At 36.3% G+C, this 20,854-nt stretch overlaps 1 protein-coding gene across 5 annotated transcripts in view; it reads right to left on the reverse strand.

Annotated features, from left to right (window-relative positions):
• Positions 1-20,854, reverse strand: part of OTOF (otoferlin) — a 164,326-nt gene that overhangs the window by 116,795 nt on the left and 26,677 nt on the right. For all 5 annotated transcript variants that reach the window (XM_087959852.1, XM_087959835.1, XM_087959842.1 and 2 more), the window contains exon 3: positions 1,105-1,193. In XM_087959852.1, the coding sequence (XP_087815978.1) occupies positions 1,105-1,193 (89 nt within the window). The remainder of the gene's footprint in view (positions 1-1,104; positions 1,194-20,854) is intronic.

Raw genomic sequence — 20,854 nt, forward strand, 5'->3', positions numbered from 1 at the left:
ATAGGAATTCATAGAATTTTCTAGAGATCACCTCTGCTAAATCTCTTCTCAATTTTAAAGCAAGTCCATTTTTATTTTGACCTAATAAATGTCTCTTGGCAGGAGATATAGGACATGTTCAGGAGGGATGACTGGATTACTCTATCCTATGGTTTGAACTCAGCATCAGGCTGCTGGTTCATCTAAAGATTAGTAATGGAAAATTGTAGTTTAACCAAATCCAACAGGATATCTATTATATTCAGACAGGTTTATTACAAATCAGGATTAAGCCTTTTATGGCCCAGGATTACAAGCGTTCCCTACATCTACCTTTACAGCCTTAAAAGTTACCTCCAATTACGTCTGCTGAAAATCGGTGGCATAATTTTTGAAACGGAGACTGGAAAAACATAACAATTTTACTGTAAGCCCAGTAAAGGCCTAAGATAGGTTTCACAAACCCTTTGGTGGTAATTTTTCAGCTATCAGAAGGTATCCATCCTTATTTTATATGTACTCAGATACTTTTGTCAGGGCTGGTACTCTCTCTATTAAACAGGATAAAGTAGCTGCTTAGGCAGCAAATGTTGAATTATATGAAATGGGTAGTGAAGTGCTAGAAGACAATAGCAGTAGCGATAGCACTTAGACGTTGATACTGCTCCACAGTGTTTTACTCTCTGAGAAGTTTACCGAGTCAGCATATTGCCCCCAACAATCTGGGTCCTCATTTTACCCACCTCGGAAGGATGGAAGCCTGAGTCAAACTTGAGCCTGGTGAGAATCAAATTGGTGGCAGTTGGCAGAATTAGCCTGCAATACTGCACTCTAACCACTCACCACACACACAATGCTTTCTGTGCCACACTAGGTCTTTAGGCTGTCTCAGTGTAGCAAAACTTTTGTTATGCCATAGTTTTCAAGATCACCTACCTATATACAAATGTCTTATTTCTCTTAAAGAAGGGTGTTGTGGAATAAATAGGCTTAATGTATATGGGTACAAAATGCTGAAAATATCAGAATCACTGTGGAAATGCTATCTTCCATCCATCACTTTTCTAAGATTGGCCAAAGAAGACACATTCAAATACATCCTAGTTGCCATTGTGCATCACTTACCTGTTGGAGAAGACCTTGCTGTAGTTAAACACCTGAATCTCCAGCATCTCATTGACATCAATGCTGCTTGCGATGGGCCATCGGAATGTCTACAGAAATATTGGAAGACAACAAGAAGACAATTGGCATGCTAAGACACATTTTTTTAAGATATTCAGGGTATCTATTTCTACCTTGAGCTTTCTCAACACCACGTATGTGTTGCTCTTCTATAAAAGTACCAATAAAATACTGTATATCATTTACGGTTTACTATCTGAAATTACTATTAAATTAAATAGTAAAATACTATTAAATTGTTTAATTAAATTCTAATTATCATGAGAACCGGCTCAAACATTCAAGTAACATTCCATGCTTTAGGATTTCTTTTCTCCAAGAATGATCTCATAGGAATTCTTCAAAATAAAAAAAAAAAATGTTTGGGTTTGCCTGGAAGTCACATCAAAAGAGATGATGAATATCCATCATTTAGAAGAAGCGTATGCTTTTTTGAATTGTCAAAAATTGCTGGACCCTTACCCTTGTTAGAAATAAGAAAATTCAAAAATAAAATGTAGATGAAGAGAATAGTATATTGTAGCATTAAGACAGTTCTCTATAGACATCCTCCTGTATCAAGCAATGCCACCCCTATTTCCTCCAGGATTAGGATGACAATAGAAGAAGAGATAAACCATTGCCCTAACTTTCTTTAATCAATTGAAGTTAGATTTTGTTTTTCAAAGCATCTGCTTAAGTTTACCAGAGTTTTACTTTGCCTAGGTGAATATGTTAGAGATGCATGTTGTTCTAAGATGTAACATTAATATGTAACAAGGGTGGTGTTAGGAATAGATATTTCTTTGTTCTCAGACCGTTAGAAAGAGGCCCGGCCGAAGGAACATTCTTTAATGCCAAGTAAGATAAGAAAAAGCCATGTTGGCAAAATGTGTGATGGGTGGTCATTGGGAGGTATCAAAGGAGATGATGTGGTCTCCATAAGACGTCTCTGATTAGCTGTGCTCGGTCACTGGGTCGATGTAGGAGGGGTGTGTGTGGGGGCGTCGGGATAGAAGAACTATAAAATGTAATGTATTGAAATCTTAAGTGTGGTTCTTGGTTCAAACTTCTTGTTGAGGTCAGCTGAGATTCTACCGCTCTTTGCAAACAGCTTAACAATAAATTCTCTGTGTTTTCACCAATCCAAGTTTTTGTCATTTGGATTCATTTCCAACACCCTGAACTGGAGAAACTTCAATAGTATATAGATAAAGAATGTAAGAAGCTGAATTTATTTTTTTTAAATAAAGTTTTTTTTTTATTTTTAAACACAAACATACACATACAAAAACATAAAAACATAAAATCCTCTTCCACTTTATATACATACAGTGTGTCAGTTGGTTACATATCTCTGTGCTATACTTTTGTAGTCATTTACTCACAATTTATATCAGTCTTCATATTGTCAAACTAACATATGTTTATATATTTATCAGTTATTAATCATCCATGACTAAACTATTTATTCCATCGTTTTATACAAGATGTTCCAAGTTTTATCTTAAAATTTATGTTATACTTTCAACCAGTGGTTATATGTATATGTATATGTATATGTATATGTATGTATATATATATGTATATATTATATTTATATATATATATATATATATATATATATTATTATTTATGTATTATTATGTTTTATATCAATCTATTAGATTTCTATCACAAAATTATCTAGTCTATTATATTACCATGCCTTTTTATCCAACCATTGATAAAACAAATCCCATATCATATAAAATTGCTTATCTTCTTGTTCTCTAATTTCAAATGTCAGTTTACTCATTTCAGCACATTCCATAATTTTTTTGATAACTTCCTCCTGCATAGGTATTTTGTCATTTTTCCAGTTCTTCGCAAATATAATTCTAGCCGCTGTTAAAACATTTACAATCAAATATTTCAGTTCTTTATTGTATATGTCCGGTATGACTCCCAATAAAAAGATCTCTGGTTTAAAGTCTATATGTTGTTTTATCATTTTTTCCAACCATGTGTGGATTTTAGTCCAATATTTCTTTATGTCTGAACATGTCCACCACATATAGTAATATGAACCAGGTATCTAATGAAATTTCCAGCATTTATCCAATTTATTCTTAAACATTCTCGCAAATCTCATCGGGGGTAGGTGCCACCTGTAAATTATAAAATGACAATGTCAGTTGACATTGTCATTTTATAATTTTGAGACCACAATTTTTGCCATTTTTCCAAATCAATCCCATATCCAAAAATTTTCCCCCAAGCAATCATCATTTCTTTTACTTGCTCCTCCTCCAATTTAAATTCTAATAGATGTCCATAAAGTTTTTTAATTACCTTTTCATCAGTACCCATCAAAATTTTATCTAAGTCAGTCAACTTATCATAAATACCTTCTGCCTTGGAGTCTTTATCAAACCTAGATTGTATTTGCAAATAAGAAAACCAATTCATTTTTACACCTTGTTCTTGCAACGTTTGCATAGATTTAAGTTCATCCTTTTCATTCAATAGCTCCCCATATCTAACTGTTCCTTTTTATATACAGTATTATTGGATAAGAAAAATCTTCAATAGTTGATATCCATGTTGGAATTTTTAAGTAATATTGTCTTTTAATCTTCTCCCAACTCAAAAACAGTGCCTCACAAATATAATGTCTTCTAAAATACCCCTATGTTTTAGTTCCCTTTTCCAGAGAAGGGCATGCCATCCCAGCAGCAAGTCATGACCTTCTAAAGTCAATAATCTACTGTTCCTTAGTGTTATCCATTCCTTTATCCACATCAAACTTGTCGCCTGGTAATACAGCTCCCAATTGGGCAAGGCAAATCCTCCTCTTATTCTTGCATCTTGTAACAGCTTTAATTTTACTCTTGCTTTTTTACCCTGCCAAATATATTTCAACGCAATTCTATTTAAATCTTTAAAAAACTCTTTCCCTAATTGAATAGGAATTGTCTGGAATAAATATAAAACGCTAGGCAATATATTCATCTTAATTGTGGATATTCTCCTAATCAATGATAGTTGTAATTTTTCCCATTTCATCAAGTCTTTTCACAATCTGCTGTATGAGTTTAACATAGTTATCTTCCTTCAGGGTACTGCATCTTGGTGTAATATAAATCCCTAAGTATTTAACCTTGTTCATGACCTGTATTTTTAAAGTTTCTTCCAACTCTTTCTTTTGTCTTGTTAACATATTCTTTGTTAATATCTTTGTTTTGTCTTTATTTATTCTCAAACCTGCTACTTTTCCATATTCTTCTATTTTTTCTATTAATTTGGGTGCTGTTTCCATTGGGTCTTCTAATATAAATACCAGGTCATCTGCAAAAGCTTGCAATTTATACTCCTCCTTTTTAATTTTCATTCCTTTTATTTCTTTTTCTTCACTGATATTCCTGTTCAACACTTCCAATGTTAACACAAACAGCAGAGGCGATAATGGACAGCCTTGCCTTGTCCCTTTTCTTATATCTATGGATTCTGTTAATTATCCATTCACCATCACCTTTGCAGTTTGTTCATGATATATTGTTTCAATGGCTTGGATAAATTTCTTACCAAAGCCCATTTGTATCAGTTGCAGTAAAATAAATCGCCAACTTACATTGTCAAAGGCTTTTTGAGCATCTAGAAACATCAAGGCCATTTGCTTCTCAGGATGTGCTTCATAATATTCCAGAGTATCCAAAATGATTCTCACATTGTCTTTGATTTGTCTCTTTGGCAGAAATCCATTTTGATCAGTATGAATAAAATTATGTAAGTATCTTTTTAGTCTTTCTGCCAAAATTGAAGCAAAGATTTTATAGTCTGAGTTCAATAAAGATATAGGTCTATAATTTTTAACTTGCTGCAGGTCTGTACCTTCCTTCAGTGTAAGTATAATGTACGCTTCTGACTATGTTTTTGGTATTCTTTTCTTTAACATAACTTCATTCATAACTTCTAGAATATGAAAATTCAATATTTCCTTAAAAGTCTTATAGAATTCCGCTGGCAACCCATCTGGACCTGGAGCTTTCCCAGCATTCTGTTTTTTAAAGGCTTCTGTTAGTTCCATCGTTATACTTCCTTCTAACATTGTTTCAATATTTTTGGGTATCTGAGGTAAGTTAGCTTTCTGAAGATATTGCTTGATTTTTTTCTTCTTGAATATTCTCTTGAAAATATAGTAATCCATAGTAATCCTGTATAATTTTTTTCTTCTCCTCATTTCCATAACAAACCTGTCCTTCTTTATTTATCAATTGGCTAATTCTTCTTGCTTCTCTTTCCTTTCTCAATTTATAAGCTAGCCATCTGACTGGTTTATTTGCATCTTCAAAGTAATTCTGTTTCGCACTTTTAATTTTTTGTGCTAATTCCTCTTTTTCCATTAGTCCCATTTTATGTTTAATTATATCCATTTTATTTTTAATGTCTTTTTTGTGGGGACTTCTGTAAGTATTTTTCCAGTCTTTTATATTCATCTTCTAATATCTTAAATGTCTTTTTCTGTTTTCTGTTTCTTCTCCTAGCATAATCTATTATCAAGCCTCTTGTGTAGGCCTTCATGGTGTCCCAGAGATTCTGTAAAGATGTATCCTCTTTTCTATTTTCTTTGAAGAAGAAAACAAGTTCTTTCTCTATTTTCTGTTTAAAGTCTTTTTCTTTCAGAATCATATTATTTAGGTCCATCTAGATTTCTCTTGTATCCTTTCCAAATAACTGATACTGGATTATGATCTGCCCATGTGCTTGTTTCTATTTCAATCTGTCATACATTAGTCAATAATTCTGCTGACATCCATATCATATCTATTCTAGAACAGGATGTGTGTCTATTTGAATAGAAAATATATTGCTTACTTTCTGCATTTCTCTCTCTCCATGCATCTTTTAAATTAAATTCTTCTGTTATTCGAAGGAAGGATTTTGGTAGTATCTTTCTAACTTTCTTTGCTGTTTTCTGTGTTTTATAGTCCAACCGGTCATTAATTATTCCATTAAAATCACCCATCATAAAGATATTAACATAGTCCAAATCAATTATTTTTGCATGTAATTTCCTATAGAATTCTTCTTGTTTATCATTCGGGGCATAAATTGCAATTAAAAGTGTTTTAATGCTGTTATCCATTATCTCCACCATCAAAATCCTTCCATCATCATCTGTATAAATTAGTTCTGCCAAAATTGTTTCTTTAATATATAATGCCACACCTCTTTTTTTCGATTGTGCCAGCGATGTAAATAATTTCCCTAATTTTCCTTGTTTTAGTATATATTCATGTTGCTTTTTAATATGTACCTCTTGTAAGCAGATTATATCAAATTTTAATTTATCTAATTTGTGAAATACTTTCCTTCTTTTAATAGCTGAATTAAGTCCATTTATGTTAATCGTAATCAGTTTTCTTTCATCCATATTAAGCTTTATAAGAGGGTTTTATTACTCTAGTAGATCTCAATTCTCATTGTTCTCTGGGTTCAGCTGAATTTATTAAGGAATTTGTTTTTAAATATCATAGTTTTTTTTACAAATATTTTTGTTACGACTATAATTAATGTAGTTTAATAGATGTTAACTTTTTGTTTGGTTGTTCGTTTAATTGTCATGCATGTTAGAAATTTACTTGTGGCATTCCTTAAAGCATTTAATTATGTGGTGGGAGAAAAGATGATAGACTACATGGGTTATTCTTACAATTTTTTTAGCATGCCATGCACTGGTTGACAGTTTTCTTGACATAAACTCTACTTTCTACACACAAGGCATTTCAGTTTCAGTGAAGAGAAGGGTACTGTGTTGCTCCTTTTCAGGGTATAACTTTTAAAAATACATTTTTGAACAGAGTCTTTTCAAGCGAAACAGCATGTCATCAATTAACAAATAAACATATATAATAATTATAATTATTGTGGAAGAGAAGGTTGAGGATTGTTAGCTTTCAAATATCTGAAGACCTGCCATATTGTAGACTTATTCTTGAACTTATTCTCATTTCCTCCAGAAGGTAAGACTAAAACTAGTGGGATGAAATTTCAAGGCTGTAGATGAGATACTAGGAAGAACAGTAAGATATGTCAATTAGTAGAATAGTTACCTCATGGAACAGTTTCTTCCATTTTGCTGGAGGTTTTAAATAAAGAATGGAAAGTCATCTGTTAGAAATGGTATAATGAATCCTGCAGTGTGAAGGGAATTGAACTTGATAATCATTTTCAATTCTATAATTCTATATGACTCTAGGTCGGTCCTCATAAATTTGAAGACAGATAAAATAGACTTTCCTGGCACACAGGCTTATTCAGCTGCTTATGTGGTTTGATTTATTATTATAGTTTTATGATATCTTTCTATTAAAAATGTCAATGGGGCTTTAAAGCAAATAATTAAAATACAATGAGACTATCAACCAATAAATAAGCAAGGTTAAACACCAATGCCAGAAGCAATCACATCAAAATGAATACTCATCACAATGTAAGAGGTTGGGTGCTGTGAAGGCAATAGTATTGTGACCTGGTGCAACTTTCCAGGAAAGGGGTTTTATAAGCAGGATATTGAAGCCCTTCTCCCTGTTAATATTGACCTTGCTCAGATGATAAATGTATCCAAAAAGCTTCCATATAATTCTGTCTCATCCTTCAGATCAGGCAATCCTTTCTACTCTCTGTCTGAATGATGGCTGGGAATGAGAGCATTATAATGCAATCCATTTGGACAGCACCTTGTTAGAGACTGCTATCTACCTGAGGGTATGGCTAGGTGGGAGAAGATGCTCATTTTGGAGAACAAGGATAATCCATCTGATTGAGGGGTTCAAAAAGTAATACCTACATGGACCTTCAGAACCCTGCAGAATGTTACAATCTTGTATTTAGATTGTTTGAAGAGGCTCTTTGTCCTGCCAACCACCCTTTTATGAACTGTTTGCACTTTCATAACACAGGTATTTACTATGAGTGCATTGACTGTTAAATCACACTGGACAAAATGCAAGGAGAAAGGGAGGGAGAGAGGGAAAGAGAGAGAGGGGGGGAGGGAGAAAGAGAACAATATCTGTACAGTGTCTGTTTTAAATTAGATTCCTAGTTCTTCCTACACTTATAAGAGGTCTCACTTGTGTTGTTTTGAGAAAGGTCCAAGATCAATATCTAGCAGCATCTAGATTTTGCTGTTTTGTTTAAAGGTAACAGTTAGTGGGAAAGCCTCTCAGCAGGTGGCAGCAGCTGGCCAACTTCGCCTGGGCTTGGAAGCTAAACAAAGCCATGCTTGGCTAATACTCAGAAAAAATATCCAGCAGGAAATCTTAAGATTACAGAGAAATAAAAAAACATTCTAAAGAAAGACAATGTCAAACTATTTAAATGTTTTTGTCAAGAAAACAACATGGGTTCTTTGTAGTCTTGCAGTGCAGCTCAGCAATGGGGTTTTGAATGCAAAAGACTTTTCTCTCCCTGGATTTGGCAAAGCATCTGCCAGTTGAAGGAAATAAACAAGTAAAAATGTAGCACATGCAACCGGTTGAGTCCATAGGATCTCAAGGAAAAGCCAGGAAGACAAAAAACATTTGAAATACTGAGGAGGCAGGACAAAGTTGGGCAGGCCAATGATCTTGAACTGGAGAAAAGCAAGATCTTACATTCTTCCGGGGTATGTAATATTCAAACATCTAATCATTGTACCAAACATGCATTGGCAAAGCCTTGCTAGCCATTATCCTGATTAATTCTTTTTAAAAATATATATGTTCATTATGTCATCTTTGTCTTATTCTCAGCCTACTCTAGAAAAACCTAAATGGTTCTTTATCTATTCCAACTTAGAAGTGGCACTTTCTTATTTACCCCCAAGTGACCCTTCCATACCACATCAGTGATAAGGTTGTTGATGTCCTGGTCAGGAGCTGAGATCTCCCTTGGCTTTTCTGCAGGAAGACGTATCTCAATCAGAGCAAAATAGAACCATCAAGTAAAACTATCTATGGCTATTTGGGGTTGATTTGATATCTACTGGACATATTTTACTTTTCTTCCTGTCCTTGCAATGCTGCTGGGGAAAGGGATTGGTTGGAGTTTGTTTTACACTTTATTTTTTTCCTATGTCAACCACTGAGAGTTTTATTATTACTGTGGTGGCTTACAAATAGGCCAAATAAACAAAAGTAAAGAGTGGTGTTTTTTTTTTTATTTCCACAACATACAAATTGAATGAATGAACAAACGAATGAATGAAGGTCAGCCTAGTGAGGTAGCCCTGATAGGAAGCATGTCAAGTGAACTAATACTACATTATTATAGGGTTACATTTACATAATTTTGCAAACCTGAAAGTGTACTTCTCCCCCACTGCCCTTACAGCTCACAAAATTATAAAGTAGGTCCCTTCTAGGACATTTGCCACATCCACATTGTTTCTACAGACTAAGCTGCCTCTTAGCCCAACGGTCCCTGGCTATGGCTGTCTTCTTTCCTTATACATTACAAGGGTTGAAAAGTGTTGGAGGGGAGGCCTGCCTGGAAAAGGTGTAGTGGAGTTACAGGAAGGAAGAGAGGTTATCCTTGGAGAAAAGAGAAGAAATGAAATATGAAGAAGGCAGCAGGGGCAGTAAACAAAATTGAGAAGATAGCAATAGCACTTAGACTTATATGCCACTTCGCAGTGCTTTACTTCAAGTGGTTTACAGAGTCAGCATATGGCCCTCAACAATCTGGGTCCTCATTTTTACCAACCTTGGAAGGATGGAAGGCTGAGTGAACCTTGAGCTGGTGAGAATCGAACTGCCAAATTGCAGGCAGCCAGCAGCAAGCAGAAGTAACCTGCAGTACTGCACTCTAGCCACTCCACCACCACAGCTCAAGATGACATACTTTGGTGCCAATGAAACACAGCAGGCAGAAGCTGCAATGTATTCAAGGACGAGCTCGATACCCATGCTTCACTAGGAAACTATGTGGTCGGGCTTAGTTTTTGGGGAGGAAAATAAGGAAATAATAATTCTGCCTCTGCCTACCAGCATCCATCAGTATTCATTGGGCTAGCATCCTGTCAGTATGTGAGAGAGTTGAGGGCTGTTTGGAAACTGAAAGAGTATTTGCTGTGTGAGCAAGAAGGAGACAGCAAGGAGCCTGGGCATGGCTTAGCTCAGCTGTTCTGTACTAAAGCTGCTTGGTGCTGTGAAACTAAAACTGAAACTGAAACTCCTCTCCTCTGTGTTTTGCATTTGAAACAGATTTCTTTTCAGGTGGGGAGGGGGACTAGAACGCCTTAGCATCAGTGCATGTTAAGAATAATATACGAAATACCAATGCTCTGATGGTCATTTCAAAAAACCTTTTCTTAGTGAGCACCTAGAAGCCAAGAGGAACATACGTGCCAAATTTCAAGTTTCTAGGCTTTACAGTTCTGGAGATTTTGTGATGATGCGTGAGTAGTATTTCAAACACACACACACACACACACACACACACACACACACACACACACACACATATATATATATATATATATATATATATATATATATATATATATATATATATATATATATATATATATCTTAAGTTTTCATGGTACTTACATGTATGGCATTCAGCTTTGTTCGGGTATTTTCCCACGTCATTGTAGTTGTGCTTTTAAAGTTGTAGCAACGTTTCGGCAGAATCTCATCTGCCATCATCAGGCTTCTGTATAGTGTTCATCTGTGAGTCAGACTTTTACAGTGGTTTCAGATTTAAATTTGGGGCAGCCTATTGCTGTGCCAGAATGGTTTTTTCTTCATCCTGATTGGTTGGGAGTCTTGGTCTGTGTTTATTGGTCTTGGAGTTTGCTGTGTTCTGCTTGATTGGTGTTTCTAATATCTTCTGTCTGTTTTTTGGCTCTTTTTGTATCTTGATTGGCTGGCAACATTGTGTTACTTTATTGGAGGCCTTTAGTGCAGCTTGGCTCCCGGTAAATGGACGGCTATCATTTATTAGGAAGCTAGGTTTCATCTGGGTGCCTGGTTGGGGTGTGTTTGAGCTGGAGGTATCAGGGGGGATCTGTTTGTGCCCAGGTGTTTGCCTGGCTTGTGGTGTGGATATTTTTTTGTTTGTGAGTGCAGGCTTCCAAATGATTGACAGTCTGGTGGAATCATCTCTTCTATAGCCACTTCTAGCCACTATAGAAAACCCCAGCCACAGAATCATCAGAGAAGCCATAGAGATTGAAAAAAAACCAGAAAGCATAAATAGAAGAGATGATACACACACACACACACACACACACACACACACACATATATATATATATATATATATATATATATATATATATATATATATATATATATTCTTAAGTTTTCACGGGTACTTACATGTATGGCATTCAGCTTTGTTCGGGTATTTTCCCACGTCATAGTAGTGGTGCTTTTAAAGTTGTAGCAACGTTTCAGCAGAATCTAAGTGGGTAGTGATGCAGCTGCAGTGCGGCTTCTGGTCTGTGGTCGTGTCACTTCAAACCCCTCTGAGCCATACATGAAGCGAACTGTCCCCCACCATGAAGATGCAGCACGACCACGAACTCGAAGCCAAACAGCAAGATCACAGCTCACCAGCTCAAATCCCCCAGTAACTAAGACCAACCTGAGCACAACCAAGCCCCCACCTGAACAGAACACACCTCCAGCCAATCAGAACATGGCCAACCCCCCAACCAATCAGAACACAGCCAAACCCCCAACCAATCAAGTCACACCCCCACTAGCAGTTAAAAGGAAGAAGCAGCTGCAAGCTCACATCACTCTGAGAAGCACAGAGCTGAAGACAGAAGCCTGAAGATGATGAATAAGACTTCATCGAAACGTTGCCTAGATACTTCCAATTAAAAGCACAACTATAATGATGTGGGAAAATACCAGAACAAAGCTGAATACCATACACACACACACACACACACACACACACATATATTAACTTGAACCCCCTTCCAGATGGTGCATACCAAATGCCATTTTGCCCTCTATTAAGAGTGACAATTTGTTTTCCCAGCCTCAAAACATCTGGCTCTCAACATCCTTCCATTCTCATGTTTCACTGTAACAGTCAAGTCAAGGCTGTCAAAAGCAATCTACCAGCTGCAGCCTATTGTTGTCACTGCAAATATTTGTTTGCAAATCAAGCTATAATCCTGCTGTGAATACAAAGAAAGGTTAAGAGTAGATCAAAACATTTTGCCATTTAAGTAAAAAGTGTGAACTCTTCATTATGTCAATCTCAGTGAGTTTATCCAGATTCAAGATCAATAGAATATTCTCAGTGGAATGCACATCAAGGAATCTTCTTTTCCTTTTACACCAAAGGAGCAAAATGAGGATCAGACTCTAAATTCTGTTTCTGGATTCAATTTATAAACTCATCAGGGAAAAATGTGCATGATTATGTGCATATTCTTCCTGAATAAGAGAATATTGTACTCCATTTTGCCAATATACATACTTAAAACACACTGTTTCCTAATACAGTGCATATTATTCTTTCTCAAAATACACTTTTGTTAATGGTTTTTCAAACTGCAAACTGTTTCACTAGCTCAGGACTTTTTATTAGGCACATGAATTCATTTCATTTTATAATTTATTTATTTGATTTAAATATATCCCACTTTTTCTTTAAGAGCTTAATGTCAGGATTCCAAGTAATATGCCCATAATGAACAAAACTCCAAGGCAGGTAGATTCCTCAAAGAATAATTTATTTGGATATATCATATTGGCACAGGTTGGTGAAAACCATCTCTGAGTGGTTTTCACTTAATTAAAAGTAAAAGTTTTCTCCCTTCCCCAAACAATCAGTCATATGGTCCAATCAAGATGCAGTCTAGTTGCCTGGTAACTTCACTCCTCCTCTCTCCGACTACCTGTGGGAATTTCCTTGGTTCCCAGTAGAAAGTGTTTTGTTTTGCCTACAAAACCCCAGCTATCTCTATTCCCCCCCCCCATCCCTCACCTCCAATGTGGCAACACTGAAGCCTCAAAATGGCCTCGGTCAGGTCAGCTTTAAGGTTGACACTTAGATGACTCCCACAGGGACCTCCCTGCACTTGTGACCATATTGAAGTGGATTATGCTGAGAGAGAAGGACTAGTTCAAAAGTTAAAAACTGAACTTCCATAGCTAAGGGTGTACTTGAACCTGAGTCTCTCTATTCCTACTTTAACCATTTCAGGTTAGTCCTCCAGTTTACAACCATAACTGGGACCAGAATTTCTATTGCTAAGCAAGAAGGTTATTAAGTGAGTCGCACCCAGTTTTACAACCTTTTTGCCACAGTTGTTAAGTGAACCATGTGGTTATTAAGTAAATCTGGCTTCCTTCGTTGATTTTGCTTATGAGAAGCCACCTGAGAAAGTTGCCAATGGTTGCTAAGTGCCCAAATTTTGAACATGTGAGCAGTGGAGATGCTGCCCTGTTGTAAGTGTGAAGTCCAGTCATGTCACTTTTTCCAGTGCAATTATAACTTTGAATGGTTGTTAAATGGATGTCTAAGTTGAGGACTACCATAGAAGCTCTCTTTAGCTTATCTATAAGCTTCAGGTGAAACAAATTAGGTTCATTTATGCACATTTTTATCCACCACTTTTGGCTCTTCTTACAAGCAGAATTACAGCACTTTTAACCATCCTTTCCTTTTCCAAATAATTTCACCCCTAAGGTCTAAGTCTGAAACTGGAGAGATAACAAAAGACAATAGTAAGAATTGTCTCTTGTAAGTTAACAAATACAGTTGTCCAGAATTTATCAATATAGTCTTCTCCAATCTATTCACACTCAACTGTGTTTGATTGTAATTCAGCATGGGAACTGAAATCTAATGATCTACAAGTCATTGACTGGGGTTACTTTAAAACATTGCTATTTTTAAACTAAGCTGACATTGAGGAATAAGAATGTAATTCATTTCATTCACAATGTAATTCATCCATTGTGCTAAGTCATGGTTTATGTAACTTGTTTTATTGAATAAATCTCAGTTGGTTAAGTTTGTACAATGTAGTCATAAGGCCACTATTTACCAGCTTTGATGGTGGATTCATAATGACAAGACCAAACCATGTTATAGATTAATGCTGTTTGTGAATCCAGCCGTTATAAGCTTTAATACTTTCACCAGTAGCTAGGAATGCCACAAATGATTAAACAAACAAAGAAGCAAAGATAACTTGAAAATAAAATCAGTTTGCTGTATATACATAAAAAGTGAACACTAATAAAAATATAGCAGACCCTTCTTTTGTTTTTAAATTTGTCCTGGTTCTTGTACTAGAAAGCATGGCTTCTTAATGCTGCACTAATACTAAAATGAAACAGCTTGGGTGATAGCTATCAAAAGAACATTGAGATCAAGTGCTTGCAAATAATAGAGGTTTCAGTTGGCTGCTAAGTTAGGCAGTCTGACAATTAAACATGTCAACTAACAAGGATGCTTTGGATAAGGAGATTTTATGTATAATCGTTATAAGAAAAAATAAAGATTAAATTCCTGCATCAAGATAATCTAAATTACTGGCCAAAAAAAAAGATTCACAGTTCGTCTGGAACAAAGCAGATAATATAGTATATAAGAAATAAGAGTGTTGGTTTCCATGGCTATTTATTGGTGAAATTATGCTATTTATATAACAGAAAATGTTTTACTAAAATCTGGAATCTGCTAAATAATTTGCAACATTGAGAGGCAGAGAAGGCATGGTCTTATCTGATTAATTGGTAATTGCACTTTTAATAGATTCAGCATGTAGCAACATTACTCTTTTCAAGGCTAATTGTCTATTCTGACAGCCAGAACAGGGTATCTAAAATATTACAGCATATTTGTTTGAAGTTCAATAGCGTAACAGTACGATTACCCACTATAAACCTATGCTACTCCTGTCATCCAGGAATCCTGTTGTTCAGTATTCTGATCCTGTCATTCAGGATACTGCTTATAAGCGCTATGTGCTTAGAGCTCAAAGCATTGTTAGAGAACCCACATACCCACTTCACAGACTGTTTCTGTTGCTTCCCTCTGGGAAAAGGTTTCAAAGTATTTCTAGCAGGACTACCAGATTCTGTAACAGCTTGGTTCCCTATGCCATCCATCTGGCAGCTCACAAGATTTGTTTTCTCTCGCCATGTACACGTATACATTCAAACTGTGTTGTTTCTCGGTGTCATATAATATATGTGGGTATATGCGTAATTTTGTATGTATTCATTTACTTATTTTGTCATGTTTATGTAGAGTATATTAGAGGTGGAGACCCTGTGAGAGCTGTATGCAACAAAATTTCATTTTAATGTTTCATTTTAATGATCAGTGTACATTCAAAGTGACAATAAAGTTATTCTAAGTTGAGGTCGAAGTTTACTCTCTGTATATCTAAAATTAATATGAATCAGGATTTTTTTCTGGAAAAAAAACAAGAGAAAACAATTAGTACCAATGTCAACTATTCTTTGCATTTGCAAATGAGAGGATTATTTTAATTCTAGAGATTTGTAAAAAACAACTTTGTTGTTTAAACAAAAACTTTAAAAAATTACTTAAATAAAATGTTGAGTGCTAACATGCTTGTTTTTTCATATAGCCAAAGGAATCTGGATTTTGGAACACATTTACTTGTAAGAAATAGTTTAATCATCAGTTTAAAAATAGATGAAGGAATAACTAAATGCTGTGTTAATCTGTCTGTATCTTTACTGCTACCCCACCAAATCTGATATGATTAATTTGTAATATTAATTCAGGCATGGGGCTGGAGCTGCATCTCCTATTCTTCCTTCCCCCCTCTCCCTCTGCAAGGGCCATATCATTTTTCTCAGAGCATCCGCTAAATGTGCAAACTGCATGTTGTTAAGTGAGAAAATGGGTGAACTGATTTGGCTGTTACACTCTTTTTTTTTTTGCTGCTTTTTCATAAATGCAGTCAAGTAAAAGGAAGCTGAATCTCTGTTGTTCTCATGAGTCCAAACCACAAAGTTCAATACCTTTTGGCTGAAAACTGATTCTCCCTTTTCAAGTATTTCTGGTTGATCTAAATGTTAAAGAAATGCTGTGAATATCCAGAGGTGGCAGCTTCTAATCTTGGCTGAACTTGGAAAAGCTAAGGTTAGTTTTGGGTGGAAGAGGACCAGAAATTTCAGTACTGAAAAAAAGGAAAAACAAAACAAAACAAAAACCTTCCATGGAAGGTGACAATTGAAAACCATTTCTGGATTGTTGTCAAGAAAACAATATGAATACATCCATGCAATATGAATACATCCATGCATCCATCCACTAGAAATTGAGCTTATGTTGAGAGAGTTTTCACTTTTTATGGAACAACTGCCATTTTCCAATTATGGTGCTATATGAGAAGAATGGAGGGTGGAAAACGTATTTTAAACAATTGAGGTCGAAATGCCTCTTAGCTACAGAAAAGCCACAGAAACTTTGGGAGTGCTTCTGTCCAGAATATTTTGGAGAGGGAAGTGCATGATGCAAGGTGGGCAGAACCATTTCATATACAGGCAGTATCATGATTTTCCATTTGAAAAGTGCATGTTGGTGGAAGGGTGGATCAAGGTTTCCATGGCTGTGTCTATATTTTCTGAGTCCATGACTTATGTTCCAGTACTGTAATTGTGCCTTTCCTACCTCTAAATGGCAATGCTGTTTTTTTAGACATTATGCCATCAGAATTTGGCAGCTTAACTGGAAAGGACCCAGGTTCTCAAATTCTGCTTTCATGAAGCTACAGTACAGTGCATATATTTTACACTACTATCAAATATACTTTTTAAAAGATGGATGTTTGTCAAGGAATTAGTCTGATGATCATGAAAATATTCTGAGTGGGGAAAATAAGAGTAAAATGCAAGACCACAATTTCTGGAATTCTTGTTCAGTTTTTTTAAAAAATATTCTTCATACTTAATCAGACAAAAATACCAACAAATGCTTAAACCAATTGCTGTCTTTGTAGCAGTGAAAAGCTGTGAGAACAAAGGGCTGCATCATTGTTATATATTCACTCTATATTGGAGAAAATGCTGCAGTATGCTCAAGCAAGTGTAGCATTCTGTGAGCATTAGCAGAGTTATGTTTTTGATCTAATGGCTCTGTTGTCTTCATTAAGAGAAAAGAAAGAAGAAAAGTGGGGAAATCATGAACTGATTGCGAAAGAAGGCAACAACATCTAAATAACCCTTAAAACAGGCGTGTTCAAACTGCAACCTGCAGGGTGCATGTGGCCCTATACTGGTAGTGATGCAGCTCCCAAGGTTGTAAACTGTTAACATTATTATATGATTATTAAAGGGCTGCAGTGGCTTAGTGGTTAGAGTGCAGTACTGCAGGCTACTTCTGCTGACAGCCAGCTGCCTGCAATTTGGCAGTTCAAATCTCAGCAGACTCAATGTTGACTAAGCCTTTCTTCTTTCCAAGATGGGTAAAATGAGGACCCAGATTGTTGGGGGCAAGATGCTGATTCTATAAACCACTTAGAGAGGGCTGTAAAAGCACTGTGAAATGATATATAAGTCTAAGATATAGATAGATTGATTGATATATAGATATAGATATAGATATAGATATAGATATAGATATATGTGTGTGTGTATGCTGTATTATATTTTTTATATGCAGCCCAAGACAATTCTTCTTTGCTCAAAGCCAAAAAGAGGACACCCATGCTTTAAAACAATAGTAAACATTTATGACCGATTCCCATGAACCTATCTCTGTAAAAAAAATCCTGCATGGTTAATGTGTTAAACAACAACTGCCACCTCTCCAACTATAGTTCTGCCTGAGTGCAGAGGTGGTATTTAGCAGGTTCTGACCAGTTCTGGAGGTAGTGGAAATTTTGAGTAGTTCAGAGAACTGGCAAATACCACCTTTGACTGGCCCCGCCCCCATCTCTGCCTTCCGAGTCCCAGCTGATCGGCTGGGTCTTCTTTCGTTGCCCTACACAGGAGAACAGAACTGGAAAGCAGATTAGTGGGGTGGGAAGGGAATGGGGACTTTGAAGTATCCTTCCCCTGCCACACCCACCAAGCCACATCTACCAAGCCATGCCATGCCCATCAAGCCACACCCACAGAACCGGTAGTAAAAAAAATTGAGTCCCACCACTGCCTGAGCGTGTTAGAAGGACTGAGTATGTATCTACAGCTTGCATCAATAGCTTTGGTAAACAATAATGACATTCATCAACAACGTCATAAATAAAGTAGGAGTGTATACTTCAGGAAAACAAAAGGAATACCATCTAGTTACCCCCAAGGGACTGGGGCAGCTTTCAGAAGCAATTACATTTCTTTTGAAGCCATTTACAAGTTGTTCATAAGCTCTCCTAAAGATGCAACATGCAGAAGCTTCCATTTTCAGCAACATGCATTAAATGTGATATGAGAAATAACTACACCATTAACTGGGATGCTTCCATCAAATTCAGTGTAAGAATTTGCAACTAATCAGCCTGGCAACAAATCTGAAACTTTCTCCATGAATGTAATGCATGAATGGAGTGTAGGTCATCTGAAGCCAAGAGAGCCCTGTGGAATTATTACACACAATTATTATATAAACACACAGAGAAATGGAGGGGAAGAGAAGTGAGCTTCAAACAACCTACATTTCTAATTTATGTAGCATTTCTGCATAATATAAAATTGTCTGGGCAAAAGGTATACCACAGAACAAAGATACCTAAATACTATATATTGGGATATATTAATCTCCGACTGTAGTAGAATGTGCATTTTAGCCAAATCAGGGTGGCTTCTACATGGAAATTAAACCAGGATATTTCATAGAAAATCCCAAAATATCTATTATCAACGTGCCTTATTTTATGTTCTCCACCATCAGAAAGTGTGGTTAGAGTTTCTTAATGATAACTTGGAAGGACCAAATCACATAACTTTGAAGGTTAGCTGCATTCTGTACACCAGAGTCTGGCCTTTCATAATAGATGATTATACCATACAGCACATTCCTTCTGCTTGTCAGGAACACCAGAAATAACAATTGGGGGTCTTCTTAGTCCCAAAACATACCTATCTCTTAATTGGCTGTTGTTTATTTTTCTTAGCAATATAGACCAATTCTGTTTAAATATTTATTTCATACTGATTTGTGAACCCCATAAACCTCTAGCCCACCAGTCATGAGGTGCAACAAGTACCCCTATCTTCTGTGGATTAGGCACATATTTTTTATATTTTGTACATATAGCTTTTTAAATATTGTCTTTGTATATATTGTTCGCTGCCCAGATACATACTTAAGATGGGTGGCTATAGATGCTTTCTAAATAACAATTGTTTTGAGAGCAGGTTTCAAGTTTTAGCTGGCATATCAAACAACTAAAGTGGCAATATGCCTTCTGGTTATTTCCTGACTCTTCTGAACTCTTTCTCCCAAATCTGCAAATATTTGACTACTGCTGTGGGTGTAGAGTCACCATGTTCAAACATCTCAGGTTTCTACAACACCTATGGTGTCACCTAATGGTTCCCAAGAATTCCCAAGGTATATTGCATTCCGCAATGGCTCTTCTCCCACAGAATGGTTTTGTTTTTTAATCCTATTTTTGATACAATATAGTGGTTCTGCAATCCAACAGGACAGACACAGACTTCAGAAGATAATTAGGACTGCAGAAAAAACAATTACTACCAACCTGCCTTCAATCGAGGACCTGTATACTGCACGAGACAAAAAGAGGGCTGCGAAAATATTTACAGACCCCTCACATCCTGGACATAAACCGTTTCAACTCCTTCCCTCAAAACGATGCTATAGAGCACTGTACACCAGAACAATTAGACACAGGAACAGTTTTTCCCCAAATGCCATCACTCTGCTAAACAAATAATTCCCTCAACACTGTCCAACAATTTACAAAGTCTGAATTACTATTACTATTAATCTTCTCATCACTCCTTATTGCCCATCCCCTCCCACTTGTGACTGTATGACTGTAACTTTGTCGCTTGTATCCTTACAATTTATATGGACTGTTTCCTAGTATGATTTGATTGTTTATTGTACCCTATGACTATCATTAAGTGTTGCACCTTATGATTCTTGATGAATGTATCTTTTCTTTTTATGTACACTGACAGCATTTGCACCAAGACAAATTCCTTGTGTATCCAATCACTCTTGGCCAATAAAAGAATTCTATTCTATTCTAGTACTTGGTGGTATTAGTGTACTGGTACTTGATGATCAGTATGCTCTAGGATTTGAGTAACAGGCTCATAACAGGATAAGTACCAAAGAGCTTTATTAAGCATAACTTAAGAAAGCTACAGAATAAATGCACACCACATGTCTCTCCTACTTGTCCAAATCCTCTAAGTCAGGGATGTCAAACTCAAGGTTTAAATCTGTGCTTAAATCTGGCCTGCAGGGCTGGCCTGGAAATAAAGGACCAAACTGCGCTGCCTCGAGCAGCCACAACGGGGCACCTGCAGCACTTTGCCACCCAAAATGGTGCAGGGGGGGGCAGTCCCTGGAGTGGCACTACAATGCTGATCTGGCCTTTGAAGAAATCCAGTTTGATACCCCTGCTCTAAGTCCAACTAGATAGTGTGAATTGTCTTCCTGGATCTTCTGGTCTAAACTAGGAATCAAAGTAGTTGGAATATCCTACCATCTTTATACTTTGCCATAGCACAGGGGGCATAACTATGCAGATCAT

This window comes from Notechis scutatus, chromosome 1 (genome assembly GCF_049901735.1).
Source record: "Notechis scutatus isolate UNSWTSFEM ecotype Mainland chromosome 1, rNotScu1.2, whole genome shotgun sequence".
NCBI classification, from domain to species: domain Eukaryota; kingdom Metazoa; phylum Chordata; class Lepidosauria; order Squamata; family Elapidae; genus Notechis; species Notechis scutatus.